Source organism: Erithacus rubecula, assembly GCF_903797595.1.
Source record: "Erithacus rubecula genome assembly, chromosome: 9".
NCBI lineage: Eukaryota > Metazoa > Chordata > Aves > Passeriformes > Muscicapidae > Erithacus > Erithacus rubecula.
The window spans coordinates 8,824,340-8,842,722 of record NC_136660.1 but is presented as its reverse complement, the minus strand read 5'-3'; the positions used below and the strand labels follow the sequence as shown (position 1 = coordinate 8,842,722).

General features: G+C 44.7%; 2 protein-coding genes across 3 annotated transcripts; both read right to left on the bottom strand.

Annotated features, from left to right (window-relative positions):
* Window positions 1–319: 319 nt before the first annotated feature.
* LOC306804953 (uncharacterized protein) lies at window positions 320–6,118 on the bottom strand. 2 transcript variants are annotated; one of them, XM_079312182.1, is made up of 4 exons: window positions 5,970–6,118; window positions 3,534–3,669; window positions 662–724; window positions 320–507 (listed from the first exon to the last, which is right to left on the bottom strand). In XM_079312182.1, exons 1-4 carry the CDS (start codon window positions 6,018–6,020, stop codon window positions 410–412), a joined length of 348 nt encoding a protein of 115 aa, XP_079168308.1. In that variant the 5' UTR covers window positions 6,021–6,118; the 3' UTR covers window positions 320–409. The 2 variants fall into 2 exon arrangements, with proteins under 2 accessions (XP_079168308.1, XP_079168309.1); XM_079312183.1 differs by having other exon boundaries at window positions 3,534–3,739; window positions 5,970–6,084.
* A 4,001-nt stretch (window positions 6,119–10,119) lies between these two features.
* On the bottom strand, window positions 10,120–13,162 carry LOC306805387 (uncharacterized protein). The gene is made up of 3 exons (XM_079313109.1): window positions 13,005–13,162; window positions 11,449–11,511; window positions 10,120–10,620 (listed from the first exon to the last, which is right to left on the bottom strand). Exons 1-3 carry the CDS (start codon window positions 13,063–13,065, stop codon window positions 10,514–10,516), a joined length of 231 nt encoding a protein of 76 aa, XP_079169235.1. The 5' UTR covers window positions 13,066–13,162; the 3' UTR covers window positions 10,120–10,513.
* Between the last annotated feature and the right edge of the window lie 5,221 nt (window positions 13,163–18,383).

The window sequence follows — 18,383 nt, the reverse complement described above, 5'->3', positions numbered from 1 at the left end:
GAGGCCTGTTGGGTGCTCAGTTTTTGAGACTTGCACATAAACACACTCAGGATTTAGGCTCAGTGACAAAATGGGAGACCAGCTCTCAAGTACTTGACTTTACTTGCTGCCCACTTTAAGCCAGCCCTTACCCCACCAAAAACAAACAAACAAAAAAAAAAACCACCACAAAGAAAAAATCCAAACCACCCAAACAAAAAAAAATCTTTGCATTAGTAGCATGGCAGAGCTCTAGCTCCCTGCTCTGTGCAGTAATCCAGTCATTCTAGACCAGCGATTGTAAATATGTTTTTATCAAGGCAATACATGCAAGCCAGGCAGTGTAAATATTGTCTTTATTTAAGAGTAGATATAGTAGAAACTTGTATGCAAAAATTTCAGTGGTGATACATGTGATACATTTTGATCTTCATTGTCCAAAGCTTTTGCCCCATGAAGTTGCTTGGTTTGCTACATTTTTTACAGCTTTTTCACCAGTTTCAGCAACTTTGTAGACTTCATCAAGTGCTTTTAAAAGAGAAAAAACAAAGATAACTGTAGCATCACTGCAATAGCTTCCCATTTCCCACCAGGTGTGGAACAAGGAGCAAGGCAGTGTTGGGTGCCCTGTCTGGGATGTCACATTTGTGACATTTTGAAATAAACACAAATATCACTGTACCTTTCTGACCAGCACTTTTAGCCTGCTCCGTTGCTTGCTGCACAGTCTGATTCACCGTGTCAACTGCAGTTAGGAGAAAAAAAGGTCAATTAAGCAGTCTTTACCCTTCCCCTTATTTCAACAGTCACATTTTCAAAGGGTTCCATAAATGTTTCAGGGCTGGAAGGTGAATAATTATTCCATAAGGATGGGCACCCTTATCTAGTGGTAGAGGTGCTGTTAGAACTCTGGTTGCAGTTCCCCACAGTATCCATATATCTTGGTATAGATGAAGATTATGGATGTTAATGTAGGGTAACTAGACTGTCAAGAAATAAAGCCTAGTTGAGAATAAGGTGCAATGAAACCTTCCTTTTACTTAGCCTGGCTAGGATCTGCTGAGAGCAGTTTGATTGGTAAGGATTCTTTTGCCAGCTGCATAAACTGATACTCTCTGAACTGGCATGCTGTATGAGCAGCACATCAAAAATGTAGTGATTAGTCAAATATTTTCTCTTGTATCTAAAGAAAATGTATTCTCTAAGAGACCAGAGTAGTTTTAAAGGCATGGAAAAGTTTAATAAAAGAGACATCCTGAAAAATGAAGAGCAAGAGAAGGTATTGTCTTAAAGGCCTGCAGCCTAGAAAATAGTGGTAATTATTTGAATTATCAGCTTCCAACAGCTATGATCAGGGAAGTTTTGCTTACATGATTCAGAAGTTTAGGGCAACAGGCTTTGCATTGGACCTTTGTTTATTACCCCTGGCTCCAAGTACTACTTTTAAAAAACACCATAGATGTGTTCTGCATAACAGATACTGAGAGGGTGGCTGACAGAGCAAGACATTCCTCATGGAAGTGGCAGGAGGGAGAAATGCTGAGGTGAGGTAAGACATTTAAGTGGATTGGGAGTGTCTAAAACTTCAAAGGTCTCCAGGCTTGCACTGAATGTCTCTTCAACAGTGTTTTTTTTTTTTAGTGTCTTGTAAAAACCAGTAGCCTATTTCACCCTGAGCTTGTAGGACATTTTCAACTGCTTAAAAGACATGCTAATTATCATTACATGCCATCTTTTGCTGCAGTTTCCTTATGTGAATGATGTGCACTGCTCATAAGGTGCAGCTAAGGAAAATGCTTCCCAATCTTGTGTCACAGCCAAGTTTGTGACTCCTTTCAGGACCCATGGGATAGGTGCTAATTTTAGATACTTGCAAAGCCCAGTTGGGTCACTCTGTACTTTGCAATGGCCCTTGGGACTGTGCCTTTGGGGCACGTGCAGGCACAACAGAAGTAGTTCAGAAACAAGGTAATTAATGGTTGCAAAACCACCAGTTAGACAGCCTTTTTTTTTTTTTTTTAACTTGAAATCTGGCATTAATACCCCTTTATTTTCATTTAATTGAGGGTTTAGAGGGTACCTCTAGAATCCTTCCAGTCAGTGCAGTACTAACACTGGTGTGACGAGTTCAGCATCATGTGCTGTGTGTTTACTGCCTAGCATCAAGGTATGTGCAGATTGCACTGGAGTGGCCAAAGTTAGGCCAGTGCCTGGGACCCCCCTGTGTTGTTCCAGAATCCAACTCCAGCTGGAAGAGCCATGCTGCAGTGCAGGACTGGGAAGATGTAGGCAAAGGCCTTCGGAGAGATGATATCCAAAGAGTTGGTTCAGCTTCAAGTGCTTGGGACAGAGGGGGAAGGACTGCAGCTACTATTTATAAACTTTGCTCTTAGATTTTGTTGACTCCTGAACACTTAGTTCCAACAGCTGATTGCAATTAGTACTCAGCTCCTCTGAAAATGACAAATGTTCCTTCTAAAACATCCATATTGTCTTCCAGCTTAGGAAACAGTAGAGGTTTCCCCAGTGTTAAAGAAGTTAGGAACATCAAAAAGCTGCCACAAAATACACATTTCTAGGACTATTCTATGGCAAAATCAGAAAGAAATCTTCATTTGAAAAATTGATGGTTCCTTTCCAATTGCCCACATCCTGGTGTTTTTCTTTCATGCTTCAACGTAAAAATAGCTATCTAAGAATAAATCCAAACTCTTTGGAAAAGAAGGTGGATTTGCGATTGTTCATCTTCCTTGCAAAATGAACCAAGTCATGGTAAATAAGTAGCAGGCTTCCCACTTGCTTCATTGGGCACATAGCCCACAAGTTTCTACAACATTTGAAGTCGCAGACAAAATAACTGGTTTCAAGAGTTTACCAAAATGTCATGTAAGAAATATGAAAGAGTTTCCAGTGCTCACATACTAAGCACAAACACTTCAGGAATTTCAGCAGTGCAGGTCTCCATGTTAAAGCTCCACTAACAATGGTTATTTAAGTTCTGGGCCAGTTCAGAAAACTCTGCAGGAGTGAACTTGGCTCATGCCCTGAGCCCCTGCAGCTGCATTTGTGCTCTTGGTGGAGTGCATGACTGCGGTGCTGGCAGGGCTGGAGCACTGACATCAGGGCACTGAACTGCACCTCTCTGGGCAGCTCCGAGCGGATCAGAGCCTCAGAGCTGATACCCTGCGCTGCTGCAGAGCTTGTATTTGTCATGGCTGCTCATATTAGGAAGCAAAGAGCTAAATAAGCAGCCTCGCCTCCGCTCGCAGCTTTCCTCTGTCCTATCATCAGTGCATCATCGAGGCACCCACGCACTATGAGCCCGAGTAGGAAAAGTTATTGGAAACCCAGGAGTTCGTATTAGACTTCCACTCACTATAGTGTTAGAGGGTTTGGAGATTACAGGATGTGCTGACCCCACCCTTGAGGGTAGCACCGATAGAGTTCATGCCCTAGGGGCAGATTTGCTCGCAGCAGCAGGGGCGGGAGCAGGGCAAATACTTTAACACCCAAGGCATGATCCAGAGGAAGGGAAAGCAGCAATTTGTATTTACCTGCCACCTGCGCAGCACTTTCAGCTTGTTGCACAGCTTCCTCAGCGAGCTTCTTCCCAATCCCGAACATGGCTGCGCACAGTCCTCTCTCCCCGGATGAGGTGGCGAGTGAATCCCTAAGTTCGGTTCTGTTACACTGTTTGGCAAAGTGCAGCTTTTTATAGACAAAGCAGGACTCCTCCCAGCAGTTAGAGGGCAAATGCAAACTGGAACAGGGAAAAGTCATGAGCCCTTTTCGGGTGATTAATATACCAGGCATAAAAGGGTGAAGAGACATTAATGTTTGTTATGATTTCCTCCCCGGAGAGAGGGCGTGGATTCATTGGCAGAAGTTTTCCACAGCCCAGGAATGAAAGCTTTGTTTTTCCATATCGGGGGGTTGGTAAACAGTGTGCATGCCACAGCTGTCTTGACCAAAGGCTCCGGTGCCGCAGGGGGATATGCAGGCTGGCACGGCCCGTCGTGAACCAGGCAGAAAAACATTGCATTGAGAAACTTCTGAAGAGTTGCTTAAATCAACTCTGTCATTTCAAAACCTTACATAGAAAAGTATCCAGTTTCAGATGATTCTTGCCCACGTTCTTTTGATCCCCAGTGGGACTTAAAATTCACTGCTATAAAAAGAAATGGGAGGCACTAATCCTGCTTTTTAAAGTGTCTGATGAAATCTGCATTGTGTTAGAGAAGGCTCATAATTTCGTGGTGTGTCGTAATTAATATTTTAACCTCTTACTTCTAAGGTCTGGTTCAGGAGAGTAGGTTTGTGTCCTTCCCCACTGTCCCCACAGCAAACACTTTGCAGGATCAGCACAGCCTCCAGAGTCTCAAGCATCAGCAACAGCTGGTGGGGTTCAGGTGGGTTCACTCCAGCTGCCTAAAAGCTGAGCTGCCCAGCCTTGTCCCTCCAGCTGTAGCCAATGGGATGGGATGTGCAGGAGGCAGACTGCTGGGCATGTAGCCCCCACAGCACCCTGGTTCCTCTCACAGGGCACCTTTATGTTGTCTAGCCACACAGGAGCTGACCTTGCCCCAAAACACTAAGCTTATTCTTTTTCTGAGATCACCAGCTTTCCATTAGAACTACTGTGGTGCCCTTTCACACAGGACAGAGGGTTTCACTCTGTTGATCAAATAATTATTGCTGAAAACAAGGTGAAAATGCATAATCTACCTCAGCACAAGGGTTTATTTATCAAACTGTTCTGTATCCTACAGCTGCCACCACAACAGGCTCTAGGAAGGCGTCTCTTGATGCCAGGCATGGCACTTCATGAACAACAGTTCTTCTGCAATGTCCCTTTCCAGCATTACAGTAAAAGCTCTGTTTTCTTCCCACCACTGCAGTTTGTTTACAGACCACAGAGTCCTACTTTATATCAATTAAACAGCATATAGAGTTACTGAGGGTAGAGAGGGGGTTCCCTTCCTCATTTTTATCTTCTGTCAGCAGGGAAAGGATTATTCACCATATCTGAAAGCAAATTCTACCACAATATGCTCACAAAAAAAAAAAAAAAACCCAGAAGGAAAGTAACAATATTGGTTTTAAACTGACATCAAGTCGAGGGTTGTTGACAAAGTTCAAAACAGGCCTACAATGCAGGAAAAAAGAAAACAAACTCAGAAATATTTCAGATAACTCAGAACAGCATCTGACCAGTGGAAATTCTTTGCACAGCAGCCAAGCAGTAAAATGTACACATTGTTCCCTGTGACATCCTCAACTATCCACGGCCAGCCTTGTTCACAGGAAATTGCAATTTCCTACTCCTGTTCTGCTGCTGCTCCAGTTACTGACAGCAGAGAGATGTGTGAAGACAGCAAGATTCAGAGCCAGCAACAGGTCTGTGTATTTGCTGAGGCGTGTTTGCATTATCACTGGAAATACCCCTCCCCATCCTATCCTAATTCCAATGGTTTCCACTCTGACACGCTGCAGCACCACAAACACAGCTTTCTTTAGAAAGCCACATTAGCTCTTGAGCAACTTCCATGAGTATGGCCTGGTACAGCAGCAGCACTGGCTTTCCAGTGAATATCAGTGCAGAAATAAAATTACAGAACCAACCCTAATTACATTACATGGATGCACTGCAGGTATGTGTTGAATTGTAACATGGGAGAGGAGAGAGTACATGCCATCACAACACTCCCTACACACAGGTAAAGGTGATGTTTGCCTCACAGAGTGAAAACACACAACATTAAAATACACCCACTTTTCAAATACAAAAAGGACCCATTTTCTCTCATTACATGGCAAACCAATGAGGAGGTCAGTTCCCTGCAAGCACCAGGACCTTGATCACGCATGCATTTAGACTGACATTAGGTTGCACTCAGTGTCACGGTTTCTGCCATCACAGCAACACATCTGGGTAACTGCATTCCACAGCTCCTGGAATGGAGCCCCTGCACCACTCTGCTTGTACCTACCTCTGCCCTGCTGGGCTCCTCACCCTCCGCAGCCCGAGGGGCTCCGCTCATTCCTGCGCCGGGGCTGCTGAGAGCGGGCCTGGCTCTGCCTCCCCTCAGGGCTGGTCCTGTGGATGGCTCGGCCTGGACCTGGCCTCGCTGGGCTGGGCTGGGCTGGGCCGGCAACGGCGGAACACAGGGGCTGGAGCTGCTGAGGCACAAACAAAACACAAACACAAACACAAACACAAGCACTGCCTGAGCCCAACCACCAGCCGGCATGGGCAGACACACCCAGCTGCAGAGCAGAGGTGAAGCCCGGCACCTTCACCGCGGGCATGGGCTGCAGGGTCCTCATCCCCCAGGCTCAGCTCAGCACCCACAGCACCAACACCAGCACTCACACCAACACCAACACTCACACCAACACTCACACCAGCACCAACACTCACACCAACACTCACACCAACACCAGCACTCACATCAACACTCACACCAACACCAGCACTCACACCAACACCAGCACTCACACCAACACTCACACCAACACCAGCACTCACACCAACACTCACACCAGCACCAGCACTCACACCAACACTCACACCAACACCAGCACTCACACCAACACCAACGCTCACACCAACACTCACACCAGCACCAACACTCACACCAACACTCACACCAACACCAGCACTCACACCAACACTCACACCAACACCAGCACTCACACCAACACCAGCACTCACACCAACACTCACACCAGCACCAGCACTCACATCAACACTCACACCAACACCAGCACTCACACCAACACCAGCACTCACACCAACACTCACACCAACACCAGCACTCACACCAACACCAGCACTCACACCAACACTCACACCAACACCAATACCAGCACCGGCACTGACACTGACCCACCACCACCCAGCCACCCTCCCAGCACACTGTCCCCTCACACACTGTCCCCTACCTGCCCACCGCGTCTGCAGCCAGCAGCAACCCTGGGAATCCTCTCACAGCCTCGCTAAAGTCTCCCTATACCCAACACAGCCAGGCAGCCCCAGTCCAGGTGCAGCAGGCTTTGGGGAAAGGCCTATTTTTGCCAAACCTTGTTGACTTTTGAGTGAAGGGTCTGTGTGGTTGGTGGGAAATAAACTTCACACGTGAAAGGGATATGAAAGTCAACTTGCCCTCTGGGCAGGAAAGCCCACTGCTGCCATGGGCCCTGGGGGCAGACAGTGCTTACAGACCCAGAAGGGAGCTGGACAGCATTGTTCATAACCAGACTTTGGGGACTGGCTGGAATATCCTCTCCAACTTTGCTAATCCAGCCATCATGGTTATCTGGGAGGTGGTGCCAAGAGGGGCCAGTTTGCCACGTGCCCGCTGCTGCTGCTCCCCTCTGGAGAGGAGAGAGGCTGAGTGGGGCAGCTGCCCTTGTTTGGGGCCTGGTGAATGGCACAACCCAGGCAGAGCTGAAGAGCAGCTCCAACTCCGGCTCACCCCAGGGCACGTGGGCAACAGCATCCAACACACCAACAGTGTACTCAACTCCAGGTTTCTTGATCTTACTTTGCCACACGTGACAGGAAACTACAGCTGCAAAGAGTTTGGATTCTTGATTACCTTCACACCATTAATCACAGTATTCACCTGAGAGGAGGACAAAAATTTGGTAAAAATCTGTGTGGTGTGTACTCCCCACCCCAGTCTCCTGGTCTGTTGAGCTGTGAAGAGGATATGGGGTGGACTGTTTGCCCCTTAGCCACCCCGGGAAGACCTCTAGGATATTGGAGTGGGGCATGGAGCAGAGGTGCTCAGGCTGGGCAGTCCAGCCAGGCTGAAACATGAATCCCCTTTGCTCAGCATTTCATAGCTCAGGCATCTGCAGGCACACCCAGCACCAAATATAAGGAAGAATTCTGGTGTTAGATAACTTCACATGTCTGAGGCAGATGGTACAAGAGCTGCTAGGAGCTCTAGGGATGTCTACTTTACTTTTACAGAACTCTGGAGGCTTCAGTTGGGATGGGAAGATGCAGTCCTGGGCTGGGTCATGGGTCCCTGTGTGATGCAGGAGTGAGAGAGAGCCTCAAATGCTTCCAGACCAAAGAGCACTGTGACTAAGGCAGGGACCTTACTTGTGGAGCAAAGTGCTTAAGTTTAGACCTGGAAACACTTGCCAGCAAGTGACTCAGGCTCACGGGTGCCTTCAGGACAAAAGAGATGTGAAATACTCTGATCAGGCTCCTGAAGTAACAAGGGCATCCTTGCACTGGGGATCAGGAGTCAGCAACTGCCTCTGGGTGCTCCCTGGCTGGGTGGATAAAGTGTTTTCTCCTCTCTCAACTCAGAGGGTGACCTCCAGTAGTCCCTTCAGCCAGGCTGTCCAGTCCCTACCCTGCCATCGCTGCTGCCAACACTGAGCCAGAGCAGTTATACTGAAGACAACTGGAATAGAGGGGTGTAAAACTGCACACCAGGAGTCAGGGCTGCATTCCCCATGAACAAAGCAGGAAGAACAGTGTCTGTCATGCAAGGGGATAACAGATTTTGCTGATGAAAATACCTGCAAGTGTAATTTTTTTATTTTTTGTGATATTTAAAGTGATTTGCAGGCAGCAAAAAAAAAAAAAAAAGATGCAATGGACTGTGGTGTATGGGTCACAATCACACACAAACACAGCATTGGTGTTTGAAATGCTGAGCCTAAAGAGCTCAGTCTCCAGAGATTTCACCATCAGGGAGGTAACCATGAAAAGTACTAAATAATAAAGTACTATTGGGGGTTGCCCAGTAACTGAGAGTGCAATAGTCTAATGCTTTTTCTGTGAGCTTGTACTTGGGTAAATATTTAGGCTTTTAAAGCTTTAAATGACAGGAGCCATTGCATAGGGACACTGTGCAAAGCCATGGACTACATTTACTCACAGATGGTCTATTACATATAAGGTGCAGTAAAGGCTTTTCTGTTTGTGCAGTCCTTGGGCAGATTGCAGACCAGGATGGTCTTTAGGTTCAGCAATGAGCCAGTCTCTCCTTGGACCAAATTCGTAAAGATTGGCTTCCAAAAACCCTGGACAACCACAGCTCTTGGTCAAGAGGCACAATACTCTGATACCTCAAACAGGCCTGGACTGCCGTGTTTCATTGCAGCCAGAGAGTTTGGGTCATGCTTGGGGTTTCTTTTGTAAGACACAAATTAGATTCTTACTGAAACAGGCTGGTAAGGCTTCAAAGCAAGGGGGGGAGGGGGGAAGGAAAAAAAAAAAGAAAGGGAAAGGAAATATTGCCTAGCAATGAGAAACAGCCAGAGGCTGAGGTAAGAGCACTTACTGTGAATAAGTGGGTATTAGTGCCTTCTGTTGACAGAGGCAGCACTAAGAGGGCATCCTGTCCAGCTGCACAGCCTCTGATTGCCCAGCAAGCAGCAATCTCAAATAAATATTTCCATCTCCTAGGCAAGAAGATTGCCCCCTTGCCTGTGTGGCAACAGTTCCATCCCTGCACAGGCCATGGCTGGCTGGGGCTGCCTTGGAGCACAAACTGCTCAGATGGACTGCTCACAAACCTGTACACAAACTGCACAGAAACTGCACACAAACTGCACATGAACTGCACACAAACTGCACACAACCTGTACACACAAACTGCACATGAACTGCTCTCAAACTGCACACAAACAGCAGCTGGAGCGAGAGCAGAGCACCCACAGGGATCTCTCACAGCCCAGTGCTGCCTCGAGCAAGCACTGAGGTGAAGACGCCGGGGTTCATTCCCAGGAGGTTTAATAGGAGATGTGTTGTGGATAATGGAAACAAGACATTTAGATGGGCACCAGATGTGTAGGAGAAAGGAGAAGGGGGTGGACACCACAACTCTGGACAGCACAACTCTGTTCACTCCCAGACACCACAGGGCTCCTCTGCAGTGCCGGGCTGCTGGTTTCCATCCATCTGCCAGACTGCAGAAGGGTTCAGTACTCCCCTCCCTGACCTCATAGGGCTTCAAATCCAAGGGCAAAAGAGATTAGCAAGACACTCTGCAATCTTTCACTGAAAGCCCCAGCAAGACAGTGAGATTAAATAACAAGATGATCTGAGTAGTGGAAATCGTACAGTACATTTATTTATCTTAATCTAAAAATACAGAGGATGGAAACAAACAAACTACTGACAAGAAATACAACCCCAGCTAATTTTTGATTATTGGAAGAAGACTCAGTTTCATCACATGACTGTTCTGGTGTCCTAATTATGAACAGTTTCACTGGCTTTGTAAATACACTCAGCAAATGTGGCAATAATCACTGAGCTGTTGTAAGAGCAGGGAAGTAGCATTGCCAAAACCTTTCGAGCCATGTTGACGATTGTGAGCAGAAGTGCTAAAAGATTGTATTTTTTTATGTAAAGGATGAGGGGGACCTTCTGCCTTAAAAATTTGTATTTGAAGAGAACAAAATTAGCCAGATATCAAACAGCTTTCATTTTTCTACACAAAGAAGTAGCTAATAGCAGGCTAAAGAGAGAGAGATTTATACAAGCAGACTTGAATTAGCATCATTTTTTAAATCCACATTTTTTCCCAAAGCCAGACATTGCTTCTGCAGCCTGACCAGCCACTTTTTCTACTCCATCTTGTGCTGTCTTGGAAGCCTTGTCAAAAGCTGCAGGAAAGAGAAAAAGATAAGCAGAAAATTGGATAAATGCAACATGGTTTTATACTTATGATAGAAAAGATTTGTGAAAATTATTAGACTACAGAAAAGATTTTGGACATTTTTCTGCCTCCCCATCTAACATCAACAGGTGCCCAAGCCTCCCTTCTTGTCACATCCATGGAACTGTGAAAGGTGTCAATTCTAAGGAGATAGTGCCAGTGCATTTTGGCTTTCATGAAATATTTTAGACCCCAAAATTGCCAATTCACCCCTCATACTTAGAATATTATTAGATTATTACAAAAACCAAAATCAGACTAGTTTTTAGTTTAACTTGTTCCCAATCCCCAGCTGCAAGATGCCAACACTTTCTAGACAGCATCTTTTCAACTGCAGGATCATTAATGTTCCATCCCAGCTGCTGGCCCAGCAGGTGCTGGGATCCAGTGTAGGGCTGGACCTGGACCTCAGGGAGCAAAATGTAACACAGGGGTTACTTAACCCTTTAGAAGGAAGAGCTGTCCCCACAAGTTTTCTACATAGGAAGTCAATCTGAATACTGTACGTGACACTCAGTGGCCAGGGAGTGTCAGCTACACTCTGCCAGTACATATGCAGAGCTACTAAGCAACAGATCCTGAAATCCTTTTGTGAGATTTATAAAAGTTGTTATAAAAACATTAAAGTTGTTGTAAAATGTTAAAGGTTAAATAAAGTCACTGACACCGAGGACTTTCAGGCTGGGAACACCTGTGGGACAGAGGAGAATGAGCACTGGCCGCTTCTGGCTTGTGTTGAGCTGCTCCATCTTGATTTGAACGTCATTGCTCCTACCTTTCTGGCTTGCATCTGTAATCTGGTTGACTGCATCCTGAGTGGCCTGTCCCAATGTGTTTGCTGTAATTGAGGGAAAACTAAATCAAAATCCTTTCCAGCTGTTTTCCTTTTTTGGTTACAGGAATCCCGTATGTCAGTCAGCTTTCTGCACGCCTGCAGCAGCCTGTGCCCCTGGCAAGTGCCTGAGCTGGTACAGAGCAGGCTGAGGCTCTGCCCTTCACAGGGCACCCTGGGCACTGTGTGCTGCCACAGCAGCTTGCTCTGAGATTAGCACTCACCTGGCACCTACAGTCAGCTAGGCAAATCAATGGCAGATAAGCAGGAGATAAGAGAAGATTAGCAGTGGGTTGGAATGATGACATTTAGCAGCAAGCTGCTTATTTAACACTACACTTGCTTATATTGATCTTTCTGCCTTATTATGCTTGGGGTAGGTTGGCCATCTAATGTGCATTTTCCCTATGGGCTGTCTGGGAGTAGGGCCTGCTCTAAAATGGAAGCAAGTGCATTGCACAGAGCTGGACAGGAGAAGGGAGATTTTTATAAACAAGATATAAATAGAAGCTGAAGAGCAAAAACTAGAAACATAACAGATCAACTCCAGAATACAAAATATTTAAAAAGTGAGATGCCTTGCTTTTGTAAGATAGCTGATATAGTTTATCAGTAAAGTGCCCCCTCAGTGGCAGGAATATATTCAGGATGCAGCAAAGACTGTTTTGATTTTCAGAAAGGGGTTCTGTCATGTTCGTGGGACTACTACACATTTGTCCCCAGATGCTTGGAAACTTTCTGTAACTTCATTGTAATCAATGATGTTATTCATATATTTCAGCTATGCAAGAAAGTGTTTGCAGGATCAGAATCCAGAACCATATCTGACCAATTTATAACTCTACCAGGAAAGAGCTGCAGGCAAACATGGTAAGGAATATACTAAAAAAACTACAATAATGCCCAGTGCCAATGACAGCAGTACTCAGCCTTACAACATGGGCATTGCTATGACAGAAATATGTATACAGGGTTTTTTAAACCCTGCAGTCTAGTGATTACTGCTGAAGAACACAACTGAAACATGTTCTATACATTACAAACTATCCATTGCAATCAATGCAGTTATATTACCAGAAGGCACTGACAGGCCAAGTGGCAAACGTTAATCAAAAAACTTAAATCAAACTTACTAAAAGGAGAGCTGATTAAAAACCACAGCAGAGCATGAGAAAAGACCAGCCTGAGCAATGCAAATGCTAAATACAGAAGGTTGTTATCACCAAAAAAAAGGTTTCACTGCTCTAAAAATAATAAGCTTAACATTTTGGAGAGTGGTAAGAGCTGGACAATGTTCAGGAAGCATAGAGGGAGAAATGGGTGAGTAGGTTGAGCCAGCTTTGAGAGCAATGGCTGGCCTGTGATCTTTGTCTAGGTGATGGCAAAAGCTTGCAAAGTCAAGAAATAGAGGAACCTGCTAGCACCTATGCAGCTACAGGTTATGGTATTCAGCAACTAAGCCCCACTCCAAATATACAGCAATATTTAATATTTCTTACCAGCATCTTTTGCTGCACCTTCAGCTTGTTCCTTCAGTCCCTGGAAGCTCTTACCGGACATTGTGGCTTCTGACACTTGTTAGAAGTCCTCTCCTTTGATAAAGTTGGACACCTGGTGATGTATAGCACACTATGTGATAGTGTCCTGACTTGTTCTGGTTTTATACACCTGCCAGGAGACCTGATGATTCTTTTGGGGGTGACTGGTACAATGGGAGGAGTTTGAATGTGAAGAATGATAGCTGAAAATAGAGAAAAGCTGTTTATTTACCTTCCCTGATGAGAGGGTGTGCCCAGGTTGGGATTTTTGCTCCATTGCACTGTCTTTGTTCATTAATTTGTGCGGTTTGTTTTTTTTTTTTTTAAACCAAAACTGCAAAAAAACCTGTTCCACCATCACAGGCAGAGGAAAGCCACTGAACTGAGCTTTACAGAGTGCTGGAAAACTACTGAAGTGCAGTGCGTGGGCATGGCCAACCTTTGTCCCTACTGGACTGACCTCCTTCCTTCAGTCCCTGAGCAGACCCTCATGAGAACAGAAATCAGCCCAAACTTGTTTCTGTTCTTAGAAGTTTTCATCACAACCCCCTTTTCTTGTTAGGTGGGATAATGTTAGATGGTGAGAGTTGTGATTTATGTGTATTTTTTATAAGAAACTGCTAATCTGGTCATCTTTCCAGTTGCCTGCTCAAGGTGGATTGCAAATCCCATCATCACAGAAGCCTTGCCTAGGTAAGGTGGGTAATCAGTGCCAACACTAGTAGCTCTCAGGGGAAGGGAAAAAAAAAGAAGCCAAATTAGCAAACCCACATTTTCCTACTGTGGCTTTGTGGTAAGATTCTTTTAGTTCAGAAATTATGTTTAAACTCACTTCCTTTCTTAGCATCGCCACATTAATAAAAGTTTCTGGCTTTGACCTCTGGCATTTCCCAGGTTTCCACTAGCCTTGGAGTTTATATTTCCTGCCATCAATCCCCAGTACAAAGGTACTTTGCAAAAGTAAACTATTGGCAGAGTCAGGAGCCAAATGACTTTCTGCTTTTGTGGGGTTTGGGTTCCTCATTGCCATTTTCCGGGGTACAAAGTGTCTCTGTTCGGATGGCCACACTCATACCCATATTTTTCTTTCTGAGTAAAGATTTGTGTTGGTAAACAGGCATGAGAACAAGATGCCACAGATGAACTAGGGTAGGCACTGACAGTTCTCATAAGTTTAGGACTTCATTAGTACTCAAGTGAGGAAGAGTCACAGAAAACAAGGTTCCAAGCATTCCTCTGCCGCTCCTATTCTGCCTGTCATTTCAGAGAGCTCCTGTCAACTTTAGCACCACTCCTTTGTTATTTCAAACAGATATCCTCTTTCCCCCTCAATGGATTAATTAGACTTTTAATTATATATTCACATCAGGTTTCTTTTTCAATTCCTTGCCGATTTCTTTCCTGGAATGATTTTCTTACTTGAATTTGTAAAAACTCAGATAAAAAGACATGCAGTATTGTGGGTCTCTGGCATTTTTTGAACCAAATTACTAACAGCGACCTACTTATTTTTCTTGCCTAAACCTGAGAACGCAGTCACAGCAAAGCTACACCAAACACGTGGATTTCAGCTGTTCTCAGCCCATTAGTCAGGTAAATTAACTTTTGTGTGGAGTGTTAGTGAAAGGAAGACTCTCTCTGGAATCCAGGCAGCTTGTCACAGCTCAAGAGAAGAAGTGCTCAAGGTTCAGTAGCAAATACCCTCTTGATACCCTCCCAGCTTGTTTCCACTGCTGAGTTTTCAGTGCAAGGGCCCTGCAGGTGCTGGCTGGGATAGTCTGCCTGAAAGGGACACCAGGAATTTGGGAGAGCACTTAAAACTGAAGCACGCTTGCATAAAACATTAAACATGCACCACATTAGAGCAGTATTTTAGAGACTCTTAATCAGTTCAGGTAAATAGTGTTCTCTAATTTTGCTCTAACACCTACCTAAATTTCCTCAGCTCCAACTACTGTTCCTCCAAGTAGAAACCTCTGTTCAGCATTTTTGTCTCAATATGGGTATCCAAACTGTGCCGCTGCTTGCTTTACCTCCTGCTCAAAGCATTAGGTAGCAAGAACTCCTGAGTAAAATCCACGCTGCTGACAACATGGCAGTATGAGTACTTATCTAATAAATCTTATCCTTAGTATTCATATCATTATCCTGATTCCAAACTGAAAAAGAAAGTGAGCAAATTGCTCTAGCCCAGATTGGCATTGTATGATCATTATAATCCAGCCCAGAGCAGAGGGAAGAGGGATATTTGCATAGTATTCATTCCATATGATGAGACCAACAATCTGTGCATCAGGTGGCTGGCTGAGTTACAAAACCACAACAGAAAATTAATGGAATATATTGCATAATATTTATCTGTGAATTAAGATTGCTTTTTAGAATACAATAATAAGCCTTTTGAACTGATGTTAGATATTAATTAGAGTGCTTTAAAATGAGGATTTGAAAGGGTGGAAAGTTAGTTTGGACTTTTGCTCCATTCAGCTCTCAGTATCTGCTGAGACTGCAGGTAGAAATCCTGGTTCATGCCAGCTGGGGCAGGAACCACAGTGCAGGCAGAAGCACATGCCAAGGTGGCCCTGGAATTTCCAGCTCTTCCAAAAGTTACTCCACCTGATAATGCCAGGGTGCATCACTGACTCTGGCCAGGAGCAGAAGTTCAAAAGTGTCAGCACCCCCAGCAGCACTGTCTGCTCGCCTCTGACATCCTTCCCTGTGTCTGAGCCCTCGGGCTTTTTCTCCACATTCTGCACCTTCACAGTCTGTGGCTTGTGATGAGCAGTTAATTGTGTTTGGGGAAAAGAAACTCAAAACTGACTCCTTAAGTGCTGGGAGTGCTCCACAACCCATGGCCCTGGAAATAGTAGGCAACTCCAACTTAGGCAGCCCAAACAGCTGCGAGTTAAAGTGTTAGAGTTGTTACAGTAGTTTCTGTTGATCTGTTGGGCTGTCGGGTCCAAGACAAAGACAAGACACTTGTAGATCACAGCAACAAGGCTTAAGCCACTTTATTGTGTGTGAGCACAGTTAAATAGGGTGCTTGATCTTTCCCGGGCTCACACAGGTGGTTGGTTACAATTCCTGTCATTCACTTTCTTGACCAGCGATACATTAGCACTTAAGGTCCAATAGATGAGCTGGGATTTTCATGCAGGTACCTGCCTGCTTAACAGGCTGCCTGGGTTTCACGTTGCATCTTTTAGAAAAGCTGCAATATTCACTGCCACATTAAAGTACCACAGGGAAATTAGAAGTTGTTCTGGTTTCCTTTCCTTTCACACATCTTCTGTGACATCTTTGAATACCCTCTTGTTTATCAGTGACATGAACCCTTCTGCTCTATTACCTGATGAAGGTCAGAAGTAATTAATCAGAGCTAGAGCTTATGTTTTATGCATGAAAATGGGCAAGTGAGGTCAATTAAGATGCATTGAAATTTATTTGGGTTTTCTTAAATTTTAATTTTACCAGGGTTGGGATTTATAGATAGGTGTGGTGTCCATCAGCAAAGTGAACACAATGATGTGTCAGGGCTAAGAAGTTCTACACAGATCACTCCAGGAGTTTGCAAAGTGTGCAGTGTTCAGCAGTCACGGCTGCTAAAGGAGACATATTAGTATGGAAGGGATGTGATGTATATGCCACGAAACAGAAATGTTTTAAGAAATGCAATGGTTTTCTCATAGAGAATTATTTTAAGTCATATGTTAGACATTTAGGAGAGCAACCTAAAGTTGTTCTAATTAAGATAAATTAGCTGTTCAGTTCAAATATGGATACACAGTTCTGAGAAAAGAGTAGGTTTAATGGATTCCTCCCTTACACGGGTGGTAACATCCTCCAGGAATCATCAGTCAGCTCTGCTTCAAACACGAGATCAACATAAGACCAGTGCAAATCAAGTTCTTCACCTTCTACTTTCTCAATCTTGAGGTAACATCCAGGTGAAGTGTCATGTTTCTACTGTCATCTGGAGCACCTCAAACCATCCCTAAATACTGGGACTGCTGTGGAGTCTCATGATATCCTGCAGATTCAGGACTAGAAAAGACCAAAAAAATTCGTCTGATCTTGAACTTAGGCTATGAAGATGAGAAGGGCTTGACTCCCACCTTAAAATCTGGCAGGGGACTGGGGAAATAAATAATTATTCCTATCCCAGGAGTGACTGGCTGAGAAAGCTGAGGATGTGAGCTGGGATGTAAAGTCTGTGGAGAGCTGTGTATATTTTCTAGGCACACTGAGAGGAAGGAGTGCTGTGGCTCTGCCCTTCTGACACACAGCTTAGTGGGAGCAGAAGGACAGAGAAGCAGAGCAGCCTCACATGCTATGATCCATGCAAATGCCAAACCTTGACAGAGAAACTGTGCTGCTTCAAACTCGTGTGGGCAGGGGTTTGTCTGATATTCAGAAAGTGCAGTTTTAATTTGAGCTTTTCCTGCTATGCTACTAACAGTATGGAGTATCTTCTTGTCATTTGGTAGGGTTTCAATGCATTTATGCAAGTTTCAATGTGTCAAAGAAGTGAGAATGTGATTTTATAGAGAAGAGTATTTAAAAAATAGCCCTTCAGTTTTTAATTGGGTGCTCTGTGAATTCAGTTTTAGGACATGCATTATGCAGACACAAAAATAGTACTTTCAAATGAAGTGGGATCTTAAGTGTATTATTACCTGATTTGCATTTAAATTAGTGGAATGCTGTTTGGGATACTCTGTAGAGAGCCACTGCTTCCTCTCCTTCATCCCAGACAAACACCTTTGAAAAATCAGGCCCTGCATGCCCTTGGCTAGGACATAACTGGGGGGAGCTCACAAAGGCTGTGAGCTCTATCAGAACAAATCACTCAATAAAGCTTAACTGCAGTTTTACACAGTAAGGAAGTTTTGCTGTTACAAGGGAAAAAAAAGTGATTTTCAGCATTTTGTTGGTCACTTGTAAGGCCAGGTTGATGCAACACTTGGCAGCAGCTGTTCCTGGCTTGCTGGATCCCATCAGAGGCCAGAGTGCAAGTGCCCTGTGTCGTCACTGGGGACAGACCGTGGCCACAATGTGCCTGGCACTGGGTGCTGTCTCCCCACAGTGGGATTAAGTTAACAGCTTGTGTGACAATGGTATCACATGTACGAAGTCCACTTAAATAATTCACAGGGTGAGAAGAGTAAGCACACCCAGACTGTGACCTGTCAGCAAAAAATGATTTTGCTCTCCTCCATCATTCCACTTTTCACTTTCCTTCCATCACCTCTCATTACAGTTGTGTGAATACTCATTGAAAGCACAGACTTCCTTTCAGCAAACCAAACAGATGTATAGCAAAGTTTAGTTGAATAATTA

Coding starts and splice junctions, on each gene's coding strand:
- LOC306804953 (XM_079312182.1), bottom strand. CDS start 6,020: ATGAGCGGAGCCCCTCGGGCTGCGGAGGGTGAGGAGCCCAGCAGGGCA. Junction 725..3,533: donor AAGTGCTGCGCAGGTGGCAG/GTAAATACAAAT, acceptor TCCTAACTGCAG/TTGACACGGTGAATCAGACT. Junction 508..661: donor TAAAAGTGCTGGTCAGAAAG/GTACAGTGATAT, acceptor CTCTTTTAAAAG/CACTTGATGAAGTCTACAAA.
- LOC306805387 (XM_079313109.1), bottom strand. CDS start 13,065: ATGTCCGGTAAGAGCTTCCAGGGACTGAAGGAACAAGCTGAAGGTGCA. Junction 11,512..13,004: donor AGGTGCAGCAAAAGATGCTG/GTAAGAAATATT, acceptor CCTCAATTACAG/CAAACACATTGGGACAGGCC. Junction 10,621..11,448: donor TACAGATGCAAGCCAGAAAG/GTAGGAGCAATG, acceptor TCTTTCCTGCAG/CTTTTGACAAGGCTTCCAAG.